This window comes from Cavia porcellus, unplaced genomic scaffold (genome assembly GCF_034190915.1).
Source record: "Cavia porcellus strain 051 isolate PalLab524CR breed Dunkin Hartley unplaced genomic scaffold, mCavPor4.1 scaffold_25, whole genome shotgun sequence".
NCBI lineage: Eukaryota > Metazoa > Chordata > Mammalia > Rodentia > Caviidae > Cavia > Cavia porcellus.
The window spans coordinates 38541056-38559908 of record NW_026947508.1 but is presented as its reverse complement, the minus strand read 5'-3'; the positions used below and the strand labels follow the sequence as shown (position 1 = coordinate 38559908).

The 18853-nt window shown below is 48.7% G+C and overlaps 1 protein-coding gene across 1 annotated transcript; it reads right to left on the bottom strand.

Annotated features, from left to right (window-relative positions):
* Positions 1–790: 790 nt before the first annotated feature.
* Positions 791–18747, bottom strand: P3h1 (prolyl 3-hydroxylase 1). The gene is made up of 15 exons (XM_003462506.5): positions 18187–18747; positions 15308–15460; positions 13735–13924; positions 13385–13516; positions 9088–9227; positions 7764–7853; positions 7444–7496; positions 7151–7272; positions 5554–5681; positions 5294–5389; positions 4654–4804; positions 3085–3202; positions 2666–2741; positions 2311–2451; positions 791–1918 (listed from the first exon to the last, which is right to left on the bottom strand). The coding sequence occupies exons 1-15, from the start codon at positions 18649–18651 to the stop codon at positions 1763–1765; spliced, it is 2211 nt and encodes a 736-aa protein (XP_003462554.1). The 5' UTR covers positions 18652–18747; the 3' UTR covers positions 791–1762.
* Between the last annotated feature and the right edge of the window lie 106 nt (positions 18748–18853).

The following is an 18853-nucleotide window of genomic DNA, read 5'->3' as shown; positions in this document are numbered from 1 at the left end:
GAAAAACCATCTCTTCATGACCACGTCTCTTTCTAGCTCATCTGCTTGTGCTTAGCACCAAATACCTGGACCAAGCTGCCCAGCTCAGTTTCTGCCAGTCCATCTTTCACCCACTCCACCTTTGCCAGGCATTGCTTGCTGAAGTGCTGCCTAAACTCTTTGCTTCTGAATCCGAAGTTGGATCCTCCCTCTTGACATGCTTACGCCCTAGGAAATGTGTGACACCACACTCCCTCCTGATACCCTCGTCAGACCCCAGGATGTCATCTCTCTTAACCCCCTGGCTCTCAGCAGGGTCCCACCACCCTCCAGCCCTATTTGCACATCTACACCAAACTCCAGGTTCCTACACACACCAGTTGCTCCTGTGTCTTCCCCGGAGGCTGCTATGGGAGGAAGAGGCAGCTTGTTGTCCAGCTGCTTAGGCTTCTGGGTGCCTTCCTCACCGCTCATGGCAATCCATCAGCACTTCCTGTTAGCACCGTGCTAAGACCAGACCTAGAGCCTGGTTGCTGCTGCCTTTATCACCCACCCTGGCCCAAGCCATCTTTTCCTCTCCCCAATGGCTCGGCCGTCCTTCACGGGTCTCCCTGCGCCCACAGCCTAGCCTCCATGTTGTGCATGAAGCCCTTTACCACGTCAGATGTCACCACTGCTGGGGCACCCACGTATTCCCTGCTCACCCCTATGGCCCACTGTACTACTTTGCTGGCCTCCTGGCTATTCCACCTGCCTCAGGGACCTGACTTGCTTTCTTTTCTACTTCCAAGGATTAAACACACAAAAATAATCACATACATTATAGTTTATTATTTGTCTCCCCTACAAAACAGACAGTCTATAAAGTTGAGGCTTGTTTTGTGCCCTGTTATATTTTCAGCACCAGGAACTTAGCTGATGCTCAATGTGTAGACATTAGTTGACTAAAGGACTCCTCAGAGTGCAGGTTTCTGCTCTTCCTGCCCTGACATCTCCAGCACAGGGAAGGTGATGGGCTTAGTGCTAGGGACACGGCCAGGGGCTGAATCTCCAGCTGCACACTGTGTCCTACCAGTGTCATCTGGCACAGGGAAGCCCTGAAATGTGGCTCTCAGGCCAACCAGCAGAGCAGGAAGCATGTGGGTACCATGGGGACAACATGCCACAACACTGTTGACTGCCTCTCTCTGCCACAAGAGGGTTAGTGATAACCCCAGCCATTCAGCCAGTTCATAAAGTGCTACCATCTCTAGCACTGTACCTGGGTTACACAGTCACTCAGGAAGGTGGGCAGAGTGCGGACTATGACCCCTGTTACACAGACAACTTCAGAGTACCTGGCTAGGTGTCTGGAAGAGGCTGGATTGGGCTCTAGCCAGGACTTCTAGTGTCACACAGGCCACTGCACCCTGCCCACAGCAGTTTGTCACGTAGCTGCTGGGGCAGGAGGAGCATCTTTCCACTCTCCACAAACCAAACGAGAACCCACCCATCATGTATTCTTTGGCTGCCTACAGAGACACTTAAATATTTTATTGCTGTCACACAGTTGCCTGTGCAAGCCCTTTGGTGGCTCTGGCCCAAGTCCCAAGCCTTTAGCCAGGCCCAGAGAGGAGTGGTGTCCTTCTAGGTCCACTCCAACAACAGCAGCACCACAGGGAAGATGATGAGCAGGATGCCCTCTGCTGGGTAGCAGTCCAAGGTGCCCCCTGCTCCATGGCCTGCAGCAGGATGGAGCTTCTCCCCATGGTCCCATCGCTGGTCCTTCTGCGACCTGGCATTGTCACAGCTCGTCCTTGTGCTTCATCTTGCTGCCCATGGCGGACTCCTGTCCAGGCTGGGGTGAGTCCCCCTGGGTGTGCAGGGGCTGCTCCTGGGGTAGGTCCATCTCCTCTGGGCTGAACAGCATCTTCACCAGATCGTCTGCCTGCACTCTGTCCTGCAAGCACAAACCCTGCCTCTCAGAGGGGCTGGGGCCAGGTACCTGCCCTCCTCCAGCTGCTGCTTCCTCAAGGGCAATGCAGGTGCTGCCCTGCAGCCTCCACACACCCCTCCTTCCCGGCAGCCCCTGCACCCTCAGGTAGACAGCTGAGCTATGCCCAAGTACAGAAGCGAGGACTCAGCACCACTCCTTGCTCAGACCCCATCCCACCTGGGCCCTGCCGACAGGTAAGGAGAAAGGTCTAGGGAGGATCAGGCAGCGTGACCACAGTGACGGTGCTGGAGCTGGGAGTCCCAAGTCCAGTGCTCCTTGTGACCACACCTCCAGCAGCAGGATTTGGGGAGGAGGAAGTGGAAGCAGGACCCTCCCACGACCAGATCAGTTCTTACCCTCTCACTGTGTCGAGGGTCCAGGGTGAACCACAGGGCAATGGCACAGCGCTGGCCCCTGGTGACAGCCTTCACTCCGTGTGGGTTTTCAGAGCCTGAAGAGAATCCCACTGCCCTTCCACACTGGGGCTGCACCTCTGCCTACAGGAGTCAAAATGAGGGGAACACAGGGGAAAGACAGAAAAGCCACGGGCAACTTTAGCTTGGTTTCTTGGAGGCCTGGGACAGCGGCAGTTAGGGTACAAATATCTCAGAGCCCCTGGGCTGGGGAAGGGGCACTGGCCTCAGGGAAGCCCAGGTGGTTTTTCTATGCACTGGACATCAGCTCCAGGAACAGAAACAAAGAGGCACTCACCGTCATAGTCTTGGCATCCAGTTCGGTGAAATAGAAGTTTCCTCCATCGAAGTCCCCGTTTAGGTAGAGGATGGCACTGGGAAAGGCAACACACCCCAACATGACCCTTCCTCCCTCTGCCTTCACCATCTCGTGCCTGTCCAGCAGCTGCACGGTGCCCTTGCACAGGAAAGCAGCTTCAAGACGATTCTCCAAAGCCAAGAAGAGCCTGCAGCCCTTCCAGTTCCCACCACTGCCTCTGGAGTCCCTCCTGCTCATCTGGGTGCTGTTGTGCCAAGTCCCGCTGCACAGTCCTACTTGTCACACTCCTCTGCCCCTGACCTGTGCACATACTGTGTGCTGAGGGCGAACCGGCAGAGTAGAGGGACTTGGGGCCTCACAGGCCACCTGCGCCACACCTGCCACCTGCACTCACTCACCTGTAGTCCCGGAATGTGTACGCTGGGGGTTCCTTGACGCACACGAGCGTCTCAGCATTCAGGATGCAGTTGTCCACGTGGACTGGATGGCTGCTGTCCTTCCTCTCAGCCTGCGTCTCTGCAGCCAAGGTAACCTGGGTTAGTGCTGGGGCATGTGGGAGACACTGTAGTTCTCTCACTGGCATGGGGTATGTGGGTTCTCCCCAAAATGTGCTCGAGTCATGAACAGTGTGGGGGTTCTCTGTCTAAGCCACAGTTTAGGGGTTGGGACAAGGCTGCTGCTGGGGAAGCAGGGAAGGATTCCAATAAGGCAGATCCTGGACCAAGTGGCCTAACCCTGTTGGTGGTTCAACTCCACAAAACAGGAAGGTGCAGAGACGTGAACACAAGGAATCAGGAGGGCAACAGGTACAATCCAGTGAGTGACTCCTGCAGCAGCTATGCGGGAGGAGAGGAAGGGCCTATAGGAGAGGTGACACACGAGGAGGCAATTTTGGAGGGGGCACTGGGAGCAGGAGGACACAGAGGAGAACAGCTGGGCTTACTGTACGATGCCAGCAGACAGCTCTGGACACAGGACACACCTTCCCAGCACACACGGCGTGGGGATGGAACTGACCCCTCAGCTGCCCCTACTTGTCCAGCCAATCACTGGGCCCTTTCATCCCCCCCGCCATGGCTTCTCTTCTCTCTACTCCTGCTTCCAGGTCATGGCATCAAGCCATCGTCCTTGTCCTTCTAGCTTACTCCTGAGCCCAGCCTTATGTCTGGTTCACAATCACCGAATCTTCAAAAGCAGCAGCAGTAAAACTAACCTTCTGAAAACAGAGGCTGTGCAGAGTCCCTCGCTGTCTGATGATCCTACCCTGGCTCCCTGCTGGCTACACCAGTGTTCCCCTACCTTAAGGCTCTGTGACACAAGTCTTATGTCTGACACATTTCTTTGGCTGTGCCTAGACTTGCAGAAACCCTGAACATCCTGAGGGAGAGAGAAGCCACCTACCAAGGGCATGTCAGTGTCAGGGGTCCACCGAGGGTGATGGCATGACACAGCCCACTGCAGGCCACATATAAGGCCTACGGCCTAGCTGCACCTCACCGCTGCGAGACTGAGGGAATGCAAAATAATCTGGTACCTTCTCTGACTTGACAATTACACAGCTCTCCCAGAAACCTGGCATTTAACAGCAGCAGAGAGCTTGCAACACAGCCTATGACTGACTTAAGAGACAAACCACAAACTCCAGACATACTCCATAATCTGAAAACTTTCTTAGTACCCTCAGTTACTGGGGTACTGTACCTACATGGCCCCTCGGAAACTCCCACAATGTACTCAGCCTATCAACTGCCACAACCTCTCCAGGGAGGCTTCCTGGCTGCCAGGTGGGTCACTGTGACTCCCCTGAAGCTACAACTGTTCTCGGCACACCGGGCTGCAGCCAGGCTGTGTGCGGATTCCCTGACTAGTGTGAAGGGACAGCATCCCACTTCTGTCCCTGTCCTCAGGGTCCAGCACTGTGGGCATGGTGTGCTCAGAGCCTAAGGCTGCAGGGTGACGAGGCCCACCTTCGATTGCTGTGCGGCACACCAGGTGGGAGTAGGAGAAGTAGAGGGGGGTGTCCAGGCGGAAGTAGGACTCCATGATGCGCCGCACCTTCTCGGTCACATTGTAGTACAGATGGGCACTCTGCAGAGGAACTTTCCCTTCCTGCCCCAGCTGCCAAGGAGACCAATCGTCAGCTCCCCTTAATGTCCTGTGCGCTACCAGGGACAATGAGGTCTGAGACCCCATGTCTCAAGAAGCCCCCAGGCTCCTGTGAGGGTGTAGTCTCTCTGCTCCTCACATCTGACACCCCCATATTTTTTCTCCCTCCTTGTACTTATCATGAACAACCTGCGCACCTGCTGGGGAAAATGGACCTTTGGGATGCACCCTTCTTCAGACTGCATCGCATAGCTCTGGCGATCAGTTTGTCTCGCTCATCCCATTTTATCATACTTGGTGCAATCGCCCGGATCCATGTTAACCTCATTCATAACTTATTCCCACCCCACGGCAATGGAATGTCAGCAGTAAGACTCCTTTTCCTTTTCTGCCATGGTCCCCAGTTCCTCCCCAAACCTGAAACTCCCCTTTCCTCTCCCCCTCAGAGAGTCAGATACCCCTCTTCTCACACTCCAGGAGGCCCACACCTTACTTTTATACCTTGAGGGCTTTGAAGACAGTAACACCATAGAACTTTTCGTTGGGGGTGTGTGGGGAGGTTTGGCCTCGGTAGCCATCTCCTGAAGTTGCTGCTGCCTACAAGGTCCAAAGACAAGGTGAAGTTAGCCAGGGCAGCTAAAGGCCTGAGAAGAGGGAGGCCGGCTGTGGGAAGCAAAGGGCAGGCACAGGCTCAGTTTCTAAGAGGCCGTGGAAGGGGCCCACTGTACCCCTAGGGCGGGCAGTAGCTGGGCTTCTCTTACATTGGTCAGTCTCTGCAGCTCCTGGCACTCTGCGTTAGAGATCACGCCATCCATCACCACCCGCTGGGAGCCATTCAAGAGTTTGGAATTCATGGTAAGACTGACGCCATCATACAGCAGGGGCCCTCCTGCAAAGCAAAAAGGTTGGCTAAGTCCTACAGTAGCTCTTCTCATGACCTGTTTGTCAGGAATCAAAATTCCAGTTGTTTCCTATTTTCTGGAAAACTTTTCCCTCAGTCACCTCCACAGGGAAGGCGGTCCAGAGGATAGGACTTGGAATTAAAGATGAGACCTACATCCTGGTCTTCACTTTGCCACTACATAGCTGCTGGCCCTTGGGCTTTTGTGTACAGCTGAGTAAACATCATAATCACATTTTAACATCTGTGCTCTGGAATCAGCTTCCTGGATCCTCCGCTGATTAGTTGCATGACCTGAGCTAAGTTACTCAATCTCTTTGAGGTTGATTAAATTAATTAAATTCTTATCTTTCAAACATCTAGTTGTAAGTTTCATGTTAACAATAAATAAGGCAAGTTAAAGAACTTAGGATAGTATCTGACTTATAGCAAACACTCAAAATGAGGGCTAATGTTGTGTAGGCACTATCAACATCACTGTCACCATCTATGTAAAATAAAGATTTTAACAATCTGCTTAACCCACCTGTCAGGTAGTTATGAGAAGCAATGGCAGGACAAAGGCCACCATTTTTCCTTACGGTTCTTTGATGTCTCTGTGCTGGGGACATTCTAGAGAACTGATTCAACCCCATCTCTACACTGAGGGTCAGTGAGCGCAAGGTGGTGAGGTGAGTGAGTAACACCCAAGTACAGCACAGGCATGTGTGCGGGTGCACACACACACACACAGACACAGTCACACAACGCCCAGTGCAAGCAGGCTGCAATGCCCTCAGAAGTGTACAGAGAGGAAAGTTATGGAGGCTCTGTAGGACAATTATGCAGACCTCACAGGCACAGACAGTGGGAAGGCAAGCATATCAGGAGGGACAGCAGGAAGCAGAATGTGTGGGCTGAGCGCAGGCCCAGGAATAAAGAGCACTCCACTTGATGCAGAGCAGGGGTTAGCAGGTGAAGACAGGTAAAAAGGAGGGGAGCTTGGGCTCAGGGTCCCAGTGCCCAGAAGGTGAGCCTGGCACCTGTGTGTGTGAGAAGGGGGAAGGGCAGGTGGGACCAGGAGAGAGGGGCACACACAGGAGGTGATGTGGCCTAAGGAGGCCCGAAGCAACGGGAAAGGAAGAAGGTGGGAAAGATGAAAGAGCTGAGTGGAGCCATCACTGAGGCCTCCCTGGACTGGAGGCAGGGGCAGAGGAGGAAGAGAGCCAGCGAGGCTGGATGATTTTGAGTCTTGGTAAGAGTTAAAAAAGTTAAGAGAAAAAGAGTTTGGAATGAGGTACAGTACCAGTCTGGGCCACTTCTGCTTGAGTAAACACACAGAAGTCTTTCCTGGCTAAAGACCTAGACTCGGGCAGAAGTCCCTTCGGTGAGTTAGGACAGCTGCCGAGGCAAAGGTAAGTCCCACTACCACCGTGTGACCTGCCTGACCTGATGTGCGCCACACTCCAGCCTCTCACCTTCCCGGGTCAGCCTGCTCACATCCAGGGACTCCTTGGTCTTCTCTTCTACCAGGGTCTCGATCTCCTTCATGAGGTTGCCAATCTCTTGGGAGATGCGCACGGCGGTCTCCCGTTCAGACCTGTAAGCACAGCAGCTCTGGGGATTGGGCTGGGCTGGCCCTGTGCTCCCACCCAGCTTCCCACACTGGACCCCCCCACCCATGGCCAGGAGTTCCCATCTGCCTGGGCACAGGAAGCCTCAAGTGCTTCGTCAGACCGATCCAATCATGCAGTTTCTTCAAGGGCCTCACTTCTGTTTCTCTTGCAGTCTCTTGGGGATCACCTCTGTGGGAGTCCATGTGTCCTGCAAGCAGGCAGAGGGATAGCGTATCTTCAGGTCTCAAGGTGTGAGGCAGGGCCCCTAGAGGCAATCTGCCTCATCACCTGCTCCCTGTAGGAGACGAGGTGGCAGCTCTTGCGGCCCAGGATCCTCCTCCATCCTCCTGCTGTCACTCATCCTCAAGGTCCACACATCCTACACTTGCCTCTGGCTTGGACTCCCCAGGGCTGCACCGCCCCCCGGCCCCTCAGTGCTGCCCCACTTCCCTCTCCAGCCCCCACTGGGGCTCACCGGATCCACGAAGGGAATTCCAAAAATGTCATAAGCGAAGAAAAGCAGCTCCTTCTCCAGCAGGCTGCGCTGGCGGTACTCCTGGGCACTCTGAGGAAATGAGAAGAGGAGCCCCTGGAGCTGGGCCCTGGGCGGCCTTCTGCTCTCTGTGTGGCTGAGGCGTCCTTTCCCCACCATCATGATAGGTCTGCTCCCCAGTGGGGACAAAGGCCGCTCTTCTGTGCTCAAGGGTTCCTTCCTCCTGCCTGGCACAAGTGAAACTTCCGAAAGTGGTGTAACAGGTTGCCCTTGGAGGAAAAGCCCTCCTTTCTCCCCTAACCCAGCCCCAACTAATCTCTAGGAAGAAAATCTGGTGACCCTCAGGGAGGTGGAAAGATACTTCACAGGGGCAGAAGCCCCCTTGACACTGCAGCAAGCTATGCTCAGGCAAGGAACTCAGGTGCCAGGCAACTCCCTGTTGTTCGTTCAGTCTTTACCACCGTGCTAACCCTAACCACCCTGCAGCGACACTGCTGTCCTCATTCAACAGATGGGGAAACGAAGGGCAGAGGGGATGTGCCTCTTGTTTACGGTGATAGAAGGGAACTAGGGGAGCAGAGACCTACACTCAAACCCAAGTTCTCCCTTAGGAGTTTAAATATTTGCCCCTTTCACCTAGTGCTAGATGCCAAGCCACGTGTGCTATCTCATTTAACCTCCTCCAGCAATTCAATTAGACTACTAGAGAATAAACCCCACTTCTGTCCCATATTCACTCAGTGCTGGTTTACTGAGTGCCTGTGATGTATCAGGAACCACGCCAGCACTGAGGGCAAAGCAACGAAATACTTCTGCCAGCCTCTCCTATGTGGAGACCCACTTTCGTGTAGCTGACCTCTCTGACCACTAGATGCTGACCATCTTGTTGTGAGATGGCACTCCCAGCCTGTCTTGCTTAACATACACACATACATACACATATGCATCTTCTTTTTCTCCTCTATGATTATATGAGTGAGTTCGGGATAGAGAGAGACAATAATCCATATGGCAAGTTTACCATTGTTAACTACAGTTCTCCTGGAAAGAAGGTAGCTAGCATTTGTTGAGGTCCTGTCTAGGTCAAATCCTGAGCAGAGTGGCCCATCATCTTATTTAATCAGCACAGCTGCCATGAACTGACTTATGCAGTGGCCTGTGGCTGGTGCATGGTGACCAGAATCTATTCCTTGCACATGAACCCAGGCACCACCACAGCCTGTGTCCCTGTGCCCCTCTGCAATCTCACTCTTTCCCCGTCTGGTTAGAATCAGCTGGCAGTCACCCCCCATGAAGCAAACCTCACCTTGCGGGGGGCAATGGCGCTGGCCTGCTCTTCTCCAAGCATAGCTGCATAATAGGCCAGATTCTGGTTCATCACGTCATCACTGGGGAAGAAGAGGAGGTAGGTCTTGGCACATTCAATAGCTTGTGTGACATTCCCAACTGCAAAGCAAGAAAAACTGGCTTAGAGGAAAGGGTGTAATCCAGGGAACCAAAAGCCACATAGTGTGCAGTCTCAGTGAAGCTTGAGGCACAGTAGGTCAAAGTGGTACTTGCTTGTTATCTAGTACAATGGCCTGACTTGAGGGCAGAAGTTATAAAGTATGCAGACTATGTAACTGATTTTTGGGTGTCTCATGTCTTCATTGAAACAGGAAAGAATTGACTTCCGGGAGAACATGGCGGACAGATAACAGCAACTACTGGAGGCTCTCTGAAAGACTCGGCTCAGAAGCCAGGAATGGTGCGGACTAAGGAGACATAGGCAGGTGGAGATATGCTCTGCTGACTCAGAAACGAACTGGGCTGAGAGAAGCCAACTTGGAATGCAGTCCTGGTGCTAAAACAGGAACAGAAAAGCCTCGGTGCGGAGGCTGGAACTGCGCCATTGTAAGCCGCGATTTGGGTTTCCCGCCGCGCGGCGGCTGGCTGCCTCTACAGTGGCTCAGCAAGGAAAGAGACACGCAGAAGCTCTGAGAACGGCAATCTGCGAACGGCAGGGAGGCGTGCACTGACTTGTGGTGAGGTGAGTGAGAGAAACTGACACTCTACCACAGTTTGACTCCAGCGGAGGACTTTCTGGGCCCGAGCAGTCCTGCGGGAGCAGGGCGTGGTGGCGACTCCAGCCACACATCCCCCTCTCGGGCGGGATTGGTGAAAAGTGCCTGGCCTGCGTGACGCTGCCAGCGGACCTGGTAGGCTGTCCCAACCCAGATCCCAGAGCCTGACGGTGGCCGGGAGGGGAAACGCGTAGGCTGCCTGGTCCGTAACTCCCTGGTGCGCAGCGGTGAGCGGGAACAACTAACTGGCGCAATTCGATCAGGCTGTGGCTGACTGGGAGAGAAGCTGGGCCTCTTATATAAGCTTGCATATATAAGGAACAGAGAAGAAGAGGCAGCATGGGAAGAGGCAGCAACAAGAAAGGCTCCTCGGCCTCCAATTCTGAGAAACAGGCAATAGCAGACACCACACCAATACACATAAGGCACCATATAGAGAGCCTCATAGACCAATTCAGGAATGAAGTTATCAATGACCTGAAGCTAGAAGTATGCAGAATAGTTAGAGAAATGCTAAGTACCACCCAAGAAAAAACAGGTGGTGGAATGGAAGAACAGAAAAAAAGGGGAGAATTGTTTGATGGAGAAAACAGAGAAAGCATAGAATACGTGAAGCAGGTTCAAAGGGACTACCAAGATACTAAGAAGTCTATAGAAGACTGGCATAACAGCTTGAAAGAAACTAAGGACAGACTATCTGAACTGGAGGGCAGACTTGTAATATGGGAGAATGAAATGAAAAACTTCTTAAAAATAACAAAGAAACAAACAGCAATAATACAAAGACAAGAAGATGATAAGAGGATCCATAACTTAAGGATTAAGAACATAAAAGAAGAAGTAGGGACACAAACAAGTGAACTACAAAAGCTACTCACAGAAATAATCCAGGAGAATTTTCCTAATTTAGCAAAAGGTAAAGATACTCAGATGTATGAGGCATACAGGACCCCAGCTACCTACAACCCAAACAGAGCAACACCCAGGCATATAATAATAAAAATTCCAGAAATTCAATACAAGAACAGAATATTAAAAGCTGTAAGAGACAAGAAACAGACCACTTACAAGGGAACACCCATCAGAATTACAGCAGATTTCTCTGAACAAACCATCAAATCACGAAGAGCGTGGGGGGAAATAATTCAAGCATTGAAAGATAATAATCTCCAGCCAAGATTGAGATATCCTGCACAACTGTCCCTGGAAATTGATGGAAAAACAAGGTGCTTCCAGGATAAAGAGGAACTGGGGGAATTTGCAACCACCAATTCAACTCTACAGAGAGTATTGCAGGATATTCTAAAAAAAGAAAAATACAAAGAATCCAGAAATAATGGCAGAGAGGCCACAGCGAATGGAGCAGAGAACAAAATGAAGAAGACAAACTGACAGCTACTGACAGAAAAAGAGCTTAACAGAAATGAGGCAGAGAAGATTGGATGATAGGAACAGCTATTTTGGAGAAAATGACATCTTAATAGGTAATACTGATTTAGTATCATCTTGTTTTGAAGTCTCATCTAGCTTTTGTCCTTCTGTCTCCAATGGTCTAAATAGGCTGTATCTTATTGGATTTTATTATGTACGATAGTATAAGCAAAAACCTTTTAAAGACAAGGAGATTACACAGAAACCATTGTTCATTTTCTGTTAGTCGATTCTAAATACTCTGTAATGCTGTCATTCTCTTGAATGGTTTTACATTGTTTTGATATACTTAATGCTACAGTATACGAAGTTGTACTCAAGGATTTCAAAGAAAGAAACAATATGGTAACTACTTTTAGGTTAGGATTATCTGGTGGTGAAACACTATTCTGCTTAAATGGTTATGTTTTGATCTGCGCTGTTTCGTTGTTATGCCCTCTTTTATCTCAATCTCCACTCCATTATTTACTTTTTTATCTTTATCCTTTTAATTAAAGGAAAAAAAATAGCAGGATATAGTATAGTAACCCACTTTGACTTTTCATTACCTTGATTTAAAGCCCTGTATTACTCTCACCATCTTGTTTTTGACTGATGTTCCCCTATTCTGTTTTGCTGGATAGTATCAGGTTCGAAAGTTTAGGCATCAGCTGTGAAGATAATGAGATTCATTATGACGCCCATTCTTGTTGACTTTTATCTACTTTTGAAGACCTACAATGTCTCCAATGTTTTGGTTTTGTCGGTTTTATTCTTTACTGTTTTGTTCAATTGTATTATAACTAATGATATAGGCAATTCTATTAGAGATAGCGGGAGGCATTATGGTAACCATTGTTGATCACCTTGTATTATGTTTTTACATTATCTATTATGTCCACCCTTTTGACTTGACCGATTCTGTTCTGTTATGTCACATTTGGTTTTACTCTCTTCCAAAAAAGTAATAAGAACCGTGGGAGCAATGAAACCCAAAATGTGTAATAGTCATGGTACAAAAGAGAGGAAAAGAAAGTGCTCCAAACTATATAACTGCATGTATATTTAAGTGTATAAGATAGAGATTGATATCACAGAGTTTTATTGGATCAATGAACAGAACTGTTTGCAGTATCATTGATGGAATGTCCACTTTACAAGCTTTAATTTTGTGACTTGAACAATTATTTCTAAGATGACAATATGTAATCCATTAACTTGTGATTTCCTACTGTTCATTTTTTTTTCTGTAAATCTGTATAACTTGTACCCTTTCCCTGCTTTTTTTTTTTCTTTTCTCCTTAAATAAAATTAAAAAAAAAATTCAAAAAAAAAAAAAAAAAAAAGAAACAGGAAAGAATTAAGGCTTATCTGCCTGCCCATCTCTGTAATTAAAATACTTGCCAATATCCTGCCCTAACATACCTGGTGATCATTAGTCAGAAGTATTCTCATCTTCTTACCTTTCTTCCCATGGAATTTGAGAAGGGGGAGGAAGATTTCAAAGACATATCATACCTCTCTGGCAGAACAGTTCTTGTTGGTCTCAACTCAAACTACTGACATTGTGTATTTCTGAATAGGCTGTAACACTCTGGGCAAGAACTCGGTAAAGACTTGCTGGTTTGTTGAGTGTCTGGGTATTGACAAGCCCTCAAGAGCAGCAGTGTTCTCCTAGATAGGATGGCTGAAAACATCCTGTAAACTGCTTTGAAGAGCTGTACACCCTTACTTTTGTTATTAATTCAAATGCAAATTTAGATTATAAATGTGATAGGATAAGAGACATAGGTCCTAGAGTTCCAAAGCCCAGAAAGAAGCCAGCCATGTTAAGGAGGTACAGTGGCTGTAAACCCTACCTGGATAGCTTAGTGTTTTTTGTTTTATTATTTTTTTTGCAGTACAGGGATTGAACCCAGAGGCTCTGGCTAAATTACATCCCCAGTCCTACTTTTGCTTTTTATTCAGATAGGGTTTCACTAAGCTGCTTAATTGCTCAGGTTGCATTCAAACTTGAAATCCTGCCTCAGCTTCCAAGTGCGGAGATCACAGGGGTATACCAACACACCTGGTTCTGACTTAACTTCTAAATTAAGGCAGCAGAGAGGAAGGAAAGAAGGCAAGTCTTACTGTTATAGTAGGCAAATTGCAGATAATTATAATGCGATGGAAGGAAGTCTTCGAAGGGCTTTTCTCGACTTGGATGGGAAGCCAGCTCGGTGACACAGTTTTGCTTACAGCTGAGGACCTGGACATAGTGATCTGAAAGGAATCTAAGATGAGAAACGACTAGAAAGTCACACTTTAGGATTCAAATTCTGGTTATTAGGGACAAGTTCAAGTGGAAACAACTTTTAGCCAGATTCCCAGACTTAGAAATTTAGCAAGGAATGAGGCTGCAGCTGCTCTGTCTGTGTCATCAAGACAACAAACTTTTAGCCCTGGGAGACTTGGCAGAGGTGGGCATGAACAGCAAGCACCTGTGATGGCCTGGAAGAGGTCAGCGTTGTACTCCAGGTAGTTGTAGCCATCATAGTCATAAGGCCCCTCACAGAGGGCACGGCACTCTTCATCAGCAACGAAGTACTCCTGAAGCGCCAACTCCAAGTGGTGCACAGCTTCCAGTGGCTGCTCCTCCGAGTAGAGTCGCACTCCGAGCCGGAACTCATGCTACTGGGGGGAAGGAGCACTCAAACTCATGCCACATGCGTCTTGCCCTCGTCCCCTGGGTCCTAATGCTTACTCCTCAGTTATAGATGGAAAGCGGAAAGTAGGGTGACTGCTACACAATAAAGGCTGTTTGCTTAGGTTTTTCAGGTAGCATCTTGCTGTCAGTCAGGCCAGCCTTGAACTTGCTATGTAGCCCAGGCTGATCTCAAATCTGTGATCCTCCTGCCTCAGCCTTCTAACTGATGGGATTATAAGCGTGTCCCACCATACCTGGTGCATGAAGGTCTTTTGTAAATGGGCTTTACATGTTCTTCTTGAAATTCATAAACATTTAACTTGTAATCTGGTTGAAAGATTTATAGGACTTCATTGTAATTTTATAGTTTTCTGTAGGTACTGGGGATTCACCTTAAGGCCTCCTACATGCAAGGCAAACATTCTATTCTGAGCCTCAGCTCTAGCCCCATAACATACTTTTTTTATGGTACTGGGACTCAAACTCCTGACCTTGTGCTTGCCAGGCAGGTGCTTGTGTTGCTGAGCTGTATCCCTGGCCATCCATAATATACTTTTTTTTTTTTTTGGTCTTTTTTGTTTTTATTGGTACCAGGGATCAAACTCACGACTGCCTGCTTGCAAGGCAGGCGCTTATGCCGCTGAGCTAAATCCCCAGCCACCCATAATATACTTTTAAAAGTCACTCTGGGGCCATGTGTGGTGGCAAATGCCTATAATCCAGCACTTGAGAGGCTGAGGCAGGAAAATTGCTGCAAATTTGAGGCCAGCCTGGGTTCCATAAATGAGTTCAAGGCCAGCCTAAACTACATAGTGAGGCTGTCTTGAAAAAAAAATCTTTCTGGGATTGAGGATGTTGCTTCCCAACTCCATGGTGATGGTGGGTGGGGTGCAGGGGTGTCACTTTGATTCTGATGGTATGTCTAATATTCTCTTTCTTTCCCTTGGTGTTGGACTGGAGCCAGGGCCTTGCGCATGCTAAGCATGTGCTCTATTGCTGGGCTACGCAGCCCACAGTCTCTCTAACAGTCTTATTTACAAACTACTAAAATATAAGAGGACAAAAAAATGTCAGATCAAAGGATGATGAAATATAAATACACAATGTAATACCAAATCAGTTTTAAGAAATTCAATATGGAAAACTTAAAAAAACGGGGAAAAATATTAATTACTGGTCTTCTTCAGATGACAGTATTACCAATGACTACTTTTTTTTTTAACCAATGACTACTTTGTTACATGCTTCTCTATGTTTTTTAATGGTGTATTATGAACATTTACTACTTCTGTAATCAGGAAACAATCCTAGTGAATGTCACTTTAAACAAAAGAGAGACAGAGAGAGAAGAGGATAGTCTTTTTCACCATATGGGGTTTGGCCTCAAGATCCTTGAAATCGGCCTCTGTCACTCCAGACATGGTTTGGTAGTAGTCAAGGTTCTGCCGCATCTCCATGTGCTCAGGATTGCCCACAAAGAAGGTGTGTGCTGCGGCTACAGCTTTCTGCAGCTTGTTTATCTAAGGATAAAGCCCAGAATATCATTCTTACATCCAAACTTGGAAGGCTTGTGTTGATACATGCAGTCCTCAGTAAACAGGAAATCCCAACCTCCCAAAGCCTTTGCCTAGGCACTGCCAGCGGCGTAGGCACTGCCAGCCACAGCAAACACACCTATTGCAGGAACCACAAGCCAGGGTGTTAGGAGCACAGTGTTCTGAGAGATCTGCAGCTATTTCCCTAATCAGCCCTAGGGCCTTCCCAAATTACAGAAAGCAGTACTTTAGTGGTGCAAAGTTCTACCTTAAAACAAACGGCACATTGTAGGGGGAGCTATGAAGACTGGCTACCCAGGTAATAGAATCTTAACATTCAAATGTAGTTACTAAACTAAAGCAAGTATAAAGCTTTAAGGATTTGGGAGTAGTGAAAAGCAGATAACAAACTGTGCTAAGAATTTCCCCAGAAAGTTTTCTTTCTGTATAAAATAAAATCAAAGAGTTTTTGACACACAGGTCAAAGGTAGGTGGCTGAAAAAAATCCCAAGGTCCCTCTCAAAAGCCAGATATGGTATTTTCTGACTCAAAGCCCAGCACTCATCAAATTAAAACAAATGTCTATTAAAAAAAAATAAGGGAAAAATGTGCTACAGGCCACAATAATGTCCATCAGTCCATCAACAGGAATGGAGTCTAGTACATCAAAGCAACAAAGCTTCATTTACAGGACCCAAAATAAATCATCAACAATCTAATGTGCTTTGGTGTTAGACTAGCAACAAATCTAGGCTTAATGACTCATTTACTGTGATTTAGAGTAAGTTGTTAAAAGTCTGCTCTCCAATTCAGTTCTCTAGTCTGTTATCTGGAGACAGTATTCATTGGGGATGTCATAGGATTGTTGAAGGGTTCAACAGTAGACATGCAGCTTTATTTTTTATTTTTATTTTTTTTTAATTTTAAGCCTACAGCACCCGGTATTCCCAGGCGGACATGCAGCTTTAAAAACAGTATCTGACTCAACAAAGGAAGTGCTCAGCAAATGTTAGCTGAATCCTTAATGTGCTAAGAATGATTTTATCATCAGTACTAGTAAATGCATACTAAAGGAGTCAAGCCTGGTTAAGGGATATAGGGTAAATTCTTATCTCTGCACCTCAGTTTCTAACGTAAAGTTAGAAATGCTCTCATTTGTCCTTTTATGGATTGACTCTCCCTTACTTTTCAATACTGCTTCTTTCTAGGTTTTTCTCTGCTTTCGCTTTCCTCAAACTGTTAACTAGGCACCTGTAACTTACTTCTGTTTTGTGGACAGAAGCACAGTTTTCTTAATTCTAATTGTTTTTGCTGCTACCAATTTCTCCTTCCAACCCTATGGAAGTGGTTCTATATGGTTTCCAGAACTAGCATTGGCAAACCCAATTCTGATGATTCTGCAGAATTCTCTCCTGAATCTGGTCTCACTAAAATTTTTTTAGTTTCCTCTCTTGCTGTTCCTTACACATAACCCAATAACCTAGTCACAGCAGTAGAATTTCTTTCTGCTTGGACTCCACTTTTCCCTCTATCTGAAATGGTCAATCTTTCTCCCAAGCTAAGTATTTAGGATAGGCTCAATGTCACCTCTTCTTTCAAGCCTAGTATCTCAGAGATAAAGCTAGGTCTCCTTCCTTTGTGCCCCCAGTCTTACCTAAAGTTCCTTTACTAACCCTCACTACAGTGATTCTTAGCAGCAAAGAAAGACAAGAGAGTCAACCATTTAATCACTCATCTGAGAACTAGACTTCAATAATGTTTGTCAAAGAATTTTTAGTAGTGCAGTTAAGTGATACTGCCAAAGCCATACCCCAATTATTTTGGCCTCAAAACACCAGTATACTTAAACAGGTACTAGGAGAAATGGAGAGGAACTGCACAAGCCCAATGCTCTTGTGAAGGTGGATTTCTGGGATCCCCAAGAGACTCAAAGTCTCTCTTTTGGTTGACTGAGTATCTGTTAAACTGTGGACATAATAGATATCCAGCATGGTTCCTTTTTCTCCCTCCTAAATAAAATGGGACTGACAGTAGTATCCACTTTTCAAGATACAGTGAAGATCTGGGTAAATGAGTTAATAAACCCAAATGCTTAAAACAGTGGTATGGAAACAAATGGCCTCTCAGTATCATCACACAAGCCTCACATGGTCCAAGTCTATTTGTACACTTACATTTACAGCACAGTGGCATTCCTAAAAGCACTCATTTTCTTTTGGGATCTGACTAGCCAGAGGGTCCCCACAGGGAGGGGCCAAGCATACCCTGCTGGCGACGTGGCAATCCCACGTCTGAAACAGTGCAGTTGGACTCTGCAGCAGGAAAAGCATCATTAGACAGTGAACCGGAAGGAAGACATTGTAGAGTTCCTAGCTTCTCACTTTGACACTTACAATGCAATCAGGACAGGAGAGACCCAACCTTCCGCTTTAGTTCTCTCTAGGAAGTCTTCCGGAAGGGAACAAAAGATCAAGTTTTTATTGGATTGGACCCTAACCTTAGCGGAACCCTTGGAGTTAGCATCTGCCCATAAAGGCCAGCCGGCTGGATCTGCTGGCAGGTTCCCTGCCTTCCCTGCATCCAAGGAGAGCTCCCCAGCCCACCCTCTCTCTGCGCACTCTTCGCTGCTGGCCTCTTAAGTGTCCCAGATTGCCTGCAAACACTCCTGTCTCGGAAGGACCCCGGCCACCCTCCTCTGGGCTGGTCCGAACCTTGAAGTAGGCGACCTGCAGGTAGTTGTAGGGGCTCCGCTTGCGGAACTCCAGCTCCAGCTCCTCGCTGAGCGCATGGGAGGCGGGCGGCCCGAGGCAGCGGCGCAGGCAGGCGGCTCGGCGGAGCAGGCCCCCGAAGAAGCGCAGGTCTTGCAGCGCGGCGGCGCCCGGGTTCACAGTCAAGCTCGGGGCTGAGCCGGGGTCCAGCTCCCAGGGCAGGTCCGCGGCGCACTGGGTGCGGCAGCGCAGGCGGAGGGCGCGCAGGGCGGCCCGCGAGCGGAGCGCCCGCTCCATGCTCAGAACCACCCCGGCCCAGTCTCCGCGCGCGTAGGCCGCTGTCCCCTCGGCGAACAGCAGATCAGGCGCCGCCAAGTCCCACCCGGCCTCTGATTCCACGTTAGTCTGGGAGGAAGCGGCAGTGGCCGCCAGCAGGGTGGTCAGCACCCTCCACACCCGCTCGGCCATCGCCTCAGCAGACCTAACGGGACCGCTCTACACTCCCCGGCCAGGGCGCGGTTCCACGCTGTCTAAACCAAACTCCGGAGAAGCACCCGCCTCCAAACCGGGCGGCGCATGCCCAGGAGGCTTGCACCGCCTCTTTTCTTTCAACCAATCTGGAATCCGCTCCTCAGTCGGACTCTGTGCGTCAGCAGGATTGAGCGCAAGC